This window comes from Alligator sinensis, unplaced genomic scaffold (genome assembly GCF_000455745.1).
Source record: "Alligator sinensis unplaced genomic scaffold, ASM45574v1 scaffold280_1, whole genome shotgun sequence".
Taxonomy (NCBI): domain Eukaryota; kingdom Metazoa; phylum Chordata; order Crocodylia; family Alligatoridae; genus Alligator; species Alligator sinensis.
Genome location: NW_005841835.1, coordinates 5561775 through 5568404, shown reverse-complemented (window position 1 = coordinate 5568404; position 6630 = coordinate 5561775). Strand labels below are relative to the sequence as shown.

At 41.8% G+C, this 6630-nt stretch overlaps 1 protein-coding gene across 4 annotated transcripts in view; it reads right to left on the bottom strand.

Moving 5' to 3' along the window:
• The window catches only part of RALGAPA1 (Ral GTPase activating protein catalytic alpha subunit 1), a 163853-nt gene that overhangs the window by 59921 nt on the left and 97302 nt on the right, over nucleotides 1-6630 (bottom strand). For all 4 annotated transcript variants that reach the window (XR_003093553.1, XM_025201507.1, XM_025201517.1 and 1 more), the window contains exons 24-25: nucleotides 5820-5945; nucleotides 2388-2446 (exon numbers count right to left, since the gene is read on the bottom strand). Coding sequence is in view for 3 of the 4 variants with exons in the window: in XM_025201507.1 (XP_025057292.1) it covers nucleotides 2388-2446; nucleotides 5820-5945 (185 nt within the window). In the remaining variant the exon portion in view is untranslated. The remainder of the gene's footprint in view (nucleotides 1-2387; nucleotides 2447-5819; nucleotides 5946-6630) is intronic.

Genomic DNA, 6630 nt, shown 5'->3' with positions numbered 1-6630 from the left:
AGGGCCTGAAGGAAGTCACTCTATAGTACTAAAGGAACTACCTGAAGCAGTATCAAGAACACAAAGAGGACAAGAGAGGTCTTAGAAGACTAGAGAATGACAAACGCAGGAGCTATACTTAAAAAGGGGGGAAAGGAAGATCTGGAAAATTACAGACAAGTCTGTTTAATACCAAGCATAAGTTTGGTATTAAACAAAAAGACTGAACAAGCAATTTATGAGAACCAAGCAGATAAAATGATACAAAGGAGGCAACATGGTAGTGGGGTTTTTTTGACAAGGTAACTGGCTTACTGGTTATGGGGAAAGCAGTAGATGTAATATGCCTTAACCTTTTTCTAGTACATAGAAGGTTGTTAAAAAAAAGAAGCCAGTGATCAATAGTTTCCATGTCCATGAGGGTAGACAAGAATGTATCATCTTAATCTGTGGCAAAAAAATGTAGTTTAGACATTAGAAAAACCTTTCTAATCACTACTGTAACGAGCTACCTCAAGAGGATGTGGTATCTCCTGCATTAGAGGTTTAAGAGCAGATTAGACAGATATCAGTCAGGGATAGTACAGGTATGCTTGGTTTTGCTTCAAGACCTTGGATTAGGGGAACTCTCAAGGTTTCTCTCTCAGCCCTATATTTACATGATTTTAATGGCAAAAGGGTTTTCAAATAGGTCTGTTTTTCATTGTCTAATGGATGCCCAGACAGCTAACCTTTTCTATCTGGCAGAGAAGGGGATTTTACTGGTTTCCTTGCTGGTAGTAAGAGCATCTTCCATTTGATGGCAACGATGATAAGACATCCATGCTGTCTGCTCTGGGTCCAGAATATGGATTCCCTCTTTGAGCTATCAATGCCTCACTGAGGAGACTACTTGGTTGGAGCACAAATTGAGAGAGTCATTGGTCTAAGAACCAAAACTTGCTTCATATAGGCTGGTGCCAACATGATCACCTTGGCCAAGTCCTGTCTGAATTTGTTTTTATTGCTCCTGTGATTAGAGGGAAAACATGCATCAAACCCAGGGACCAGGGCCAGGAATACATCTGAGAGTTGTTGGCCTTGAGCTCTTCTCTGGAGCCAAATTTACTATATTTTTCTGTTGTTTGCTGCAAACAGGTATGTAGAATAGTAATCCTAATTGGCCAGCTGAATCCTTTAATGACCATTTATGGCCACTCACAAGCTGTTTGATGAGGCAAACTAGAGAATCATATAGGCCTGGAACAGAGAACCACAAATTTTATCTCATGATAGATATATATGCTCTATAAACAAAGCTTCTTGGCAGAAAACAGTGGTTCTCAGGGATCTCGAAATGATTATGTACAACAGGGATGTGAAAATCACCTGGAGTCCTGGGCCAGATCCGGAACATAGGGTTGCAGCCCAGGGCTGCGGCAATGGCCACTGAGGGCCAGGCTCAGTGAGGCCAAAGTGCACCAGGTTCTGCCTGAGGCCATGCCCCACCCAACTTCTGGTGTCTGCCTAAAGAGATTATGGAATCTCCATTGGAGGTTTAAGAGCAGGTTAGACAAATATCCATCAGGGATATCCTGAAGAGAGGTACATACTATAGGTTTACCCTCTGAGAGACAGCTGGCACTAGAAGGGATAATGACTACTAATAAGTTTGAACCTGGCACTTATCTAGAAACACAGAGGTCTCTAGATACCATACAAGTCCTTAATATTGATATTGAGAACTTAATTACCTAAAGAAAATTTATCAACTAATCATCACTGAAGACACTGGTACCCTGAGTTTCAGTGCTGCCTGACCAATACTGTCAACAATGTGCTCTTCTCCCAAACAAAATAAGCATGTGCTATGCTCTGCCTTGAGAAACTTAATCTACACAAGGCAATTCTTAACCTCAAAAATTCTGTTCCGTTTAAACTGGCAGGAATTAACTAGGGAAAAACAGATTCCTAAACTATAGGAATGAATAAAAAAGGGATATACTACATTAAATCTTATTACTTATCAGTAATATATTGACCTCTATCTGAAGCTATTTACAAACTGTTAAAAGTCCATGTAGAGAGCAAGTGCTCAGACAAAGGCAGAGTTTTGACTTGGAGCCATGGGAAGTAAGACTGAATTGAAAATGTTTGGGAGTTACACTGCCTCTTGTGACTTTAGCCAGAGGCACGAGGACATTAAAGTTGCAGGCATAATCCCCAAAGGATATTACAAAGCCAAAAAAATCCAAACAAAAGTAGCTTAATAGCCCATCTAGTGGTGGTGTGCATACACCCTAATCAACACACTGACATTCTCCTTGTATTACACATTATATTTCATCTATCTAAACATGTGGTAAGGTAAGAAACCATCTAGTAACATAAAACATTTTCCTGGTTAAGGCTATTAAAGTATGACCTACCGTGCAGGACCAGATGGCTCTTCCCTGGCAGAACTTAATACAGTTTTGACTATGAGTTCCTAAAACAAAGATGAAAATGTTCAGTCAGTTGCTAAAAACTCATTCACATGAAGCACTGGGAGACCAAGGCTTTTGTTGTATTGTACAATGACATATTCCTGCGTTGGGTCTCAAACCAATGACTCTAATGTGTCTAACACAAAATTAAAAGAAGTCTTAAATTTTACATTATTTGCTCCCAGTACCATCTCTAATGTACTTGTTTTTCAAAATAAGGTGTGATCCTTACGGAAAAACCCTACATCACAAAAACTTGAACAGAAACAGAACATAGGAGAAAACAACAACAAAGTAATAAGAAGCCAAGTAGTATTTACTTAAATACAACACAAACTCCCTAAACCAGTGGTTCTCAACCTTTGGTACTTTATGTACCAGCTGCCAATTGATGCGGCAAAAGCGAAACCAGAAGTCCCACCATGGTACTTCTGGTTTTGTTGCCACGAGCCAAGTCCCACTTTTTCCTTGTGGACCACGGCCCAGGGCAAAGCAGCTTGCGCAGGGCCCCCTCCCTGTCCCCCAGCACAGTGATGCTGGGGAGTGAAAGCCCTGGCACACCCAACATGGTGGGAAGGGCGGTGGTTGGAACTTGTGGCCCGAACAGACAAAGATGCCTGCAACCCGCTGGGCTGGGCTGGGCTGGGGCCGGGTCGGGCTGGGGGGGAAGGGGGGGCCAGTAGGCCAAACTCAAAACGCAGCACCCGCGTACCCCCTACGCATGTTTTGCGTACCCCCCAGGGGTATTCATACCTTGGGTTGAGAAACATTGCCCTAAACTTTCCCCTCACCAAAAAAAAAGTTACCTGTTGGAAACTGGGATATGTTTTAAATAATCAAGTGTGGGGAGAAGAGGGCCTGATCCTGTAGGAGACAAGCTGCCTGGCCTGCTGGTTGACCACATGGCCCCAAAGAGGGGCCAGGCAGTTTGACTCTAGCAGAATCAGGTCCTCAGTTGATGCAGCAGTTATCAATGGCTAAGCAGAATTGCTTCTTGAGCTGAGCTGGGGGGAGGGGAGGAGAGGGGGAGTAGCTAGCAGCCAGTAGTACCTGATGAATCAGCTGACAGCCCGATCCTGAGGAAGCTGAACTGCCTGTCACTTCTAGTCTAGCCAGAGGGGCCCTCAGCTGATTTCATAGGTGCTGCTGCCTAAGATCATGCCCTTAGCTGGCAGGTGTTGGTAGCCACCCACTCAGCTCAGTTTGAATAGAGAAAAGAAGCCAGGTTGTTCAGCTCAGCCAAAAATGCCCACAGTGTTCTACAGCTAGGGGGCTAACAGGGCAGCCACAAGTTTCTTGGTCTAGTTCCCCCACATTGCAGCTGCCTGTGTTTTCCCTGAGAAAACGCTGTACTTACTGGTATTTTTTAAGGAAAGATCTCTTTCTTCAATCCACCTTTCAAAAACAAGGAGTGTGTTTTATTTGGGGGCATGTGGTACTCAAAAAAAATAAAGTACATTTGTATGTAATATGTTATTCAGTAAAAGATGTTTCATGTTTTAGTAGCCTGTATAGAAAAAAGTTATCAGACTGTTTATCAATAGCCTAACCTGTTTGACTAGCTATCAGCCAATTCCTGTGTTAAGAAGCTTTCTGCCCAGACAATAGCCAAATGCATTTCAAAAGGAAAATGCACAAAATGAATATTAGAGAGGACACCTAACTTTGTCAGACAAATGTCTATCTGGGGGATGAAATCATATGCAAGGACATGAATATTTCTATCTGCTCTGAACAGAACAGAGAGTGAAGATGAGGGAGATATGATAAGCAAAAGGTGTCCTTGGGGAAAGAAAAGATACTCAAGTCTAAAGGGAGGGAAAGACCCCATTCAAGGAAGCTGGTGAAACATTTGGAAACTACAATAGGAGTACTAGCTGCTGGAGCAGAGAGAATACCAAGACAACTGCTTCAGGTTAAAAGTAGCAGTGAAATATTCTGTTAAGAAGATAAGAAGTGCTATAAAAAGGGTCAGACCAATGGTCCATCTAGGCCAGTAACCAGTCTTCAACCGTGGCACAAGCGGATGCTAAAGGGAAAGCACTGAAACAGATAATCTAGAGTGATCTATCCCCTATTCATTACCCTCCCTGGAAGCTACTATTATTGGTTTAGAGATGCCAGAGGAAATGACTCCAGACATTTTGTTTTGTCTCTAAACCTAACCACTCTTTAGCTTATGTTTTTCTGTTTTATGTAATAAATCTGTTTTTCTCCTTGCAGTTTGTCTGCTGATGAGAGTGACTTCAGGATGGCTGGCAGCAACAGACATTCTGTTTTCATGGATACAGACATTTTATTTTGAAATCCCCAGGTATGCCAAAGAGTTCAAGGGGGCCTCTGCCACTAAGTTATAAAGATCAGGGTGCTGGTCAGACAGATTTTCTAGGGGTGAGGAGTCCTCCCAGAAGCAAGATCTGGTCAAAACCCTGAGGCTATGCAGCAGGACAGTGGACAGAAGATCCAGGACTCCGGAGTCACCTCATGGTGAGACCTAATGATTGCTGCATGTACTCAGCATTTTTAGATTATCATATGTAGAGTACAACGCTATGTCCAATGAACACTTTGAACAAGGCTTTAAACCATCATGCTGTTCCTTCAAATTTACAATAGTCCACAAAAATCTTCAGAAGTGGCTTCACAGAAATTCTGTCTGTTGTGAGGGTGAAGTCCGCACCAATTTTATCTAAATCAAGTGCTAAAGTGTCCTTGGAGAGGAAATTCTTCATAAAGCTCATGTAAAAAGTCTTTGCACAATGAAGAACATGGAGGCTGGAGAAAATTATCGCTGGGAAGTGTGCAGTGTGGGATCCTACACTTGTAAGCATAGTAGCCAGACTCCCAGCTTGAGCATGCTAAGCTAGCAGAGTGTCCAGCTTTGTTGCATGTTAGGGTCTCCATGAATCTGTATTTTATGGCAATGAGATCACATATGGGTTTTCTGCAGTCCCTAAACACATGGGTGAATTTCATACCAAGTGAACTGCAAAAATAATAAGCAGTGCACCTAGAAGCTTTACTCCTAGTGCTTCTCTTTCATAACCGTTTAAACTTGTAGAGATTTTTCAAGTGATCGTGGTAACAATTTATATAACATTGTGAAAATAATGCAGTTTTATTTATTTATTTTTTTAGAATATATGTAGTTATTTTGACGATTTTTTATTGATAAGCAGTAATTTCAAAGTAACTATCCTTCAGCTGTTCTAAGATTGACATATTTTATGAACTTTTAGGTCTTGTACTCTACTAAGGAAGAAACTTAAAAAGAATTTTGGAATCTCTAAATACAAGTAAAAATTGCTGAAACACTGATACCAAAACAAGCAATTCATAGCTTCAACGTCACCTAAATATTCTTAATATTCCCACCTTGACATCAGTGAATTGAGATACAGCAATATCAGGTGTGTTTGGATGTAGAGCTGGTAGTTCACGATATAAATTGGGAAAGCACACCAGAGATCCCAAAAGAACTTGTGCTTCCACTCTTGGTGCCTGAAGAAGGGGAAACAAAAATATCATCTTACTGCAATAACAAGGCTATCAATAATATAAATACATGAAATACTCAGCTATTTTGTATGCTGAACTTTTATTGAGTATATAGACAAAGGGATGTTCAAGCAGCTTGCACATCTCAGAAAAACACAGCAACTTAATTTATTTTATGAATGCTTAAATTAGTTGCTATATTGAAACAGATGACTGATAGCTCTATAGTGTCACAACCCAAAGGGTGTGTTTTTTGTTTGTGTGTGCTTCGGCACTGCTAAATTGTCCCCGCTAAATTGCAGCTTCCTTGCACGGTGGAGTTTTCTGCTGCAAAAGAGAACCCCGGTGCAAGGGAGAATTTCCCACCAATTTGAAGCTTTCTTTGCAGGGTGCATTTCTTTGTTGCAGCACAGAGATGCTCGTTGCAAAGAGTTCCCACCATTTGTATGCTAATTCGAGTCCCATTATTGGCCAGTTTTAAATTATTCACACGTGGCGGCTAGTGATTGGCTTGCTAGCCATATAAGAGGCTTGAGTGGTTTCCGCCCAAGTTGGAGGACTCCACGAACAAGGGAGGAGGAGACTTCACGCTGTGTGAAGATCTCTAAGCGCTGCGGATCCTTACGGACCCAGTGCATTTCAAGCAGGCAACAGAGGTCTGATCAACCTCTAGCCTCTCCCCGTCGCC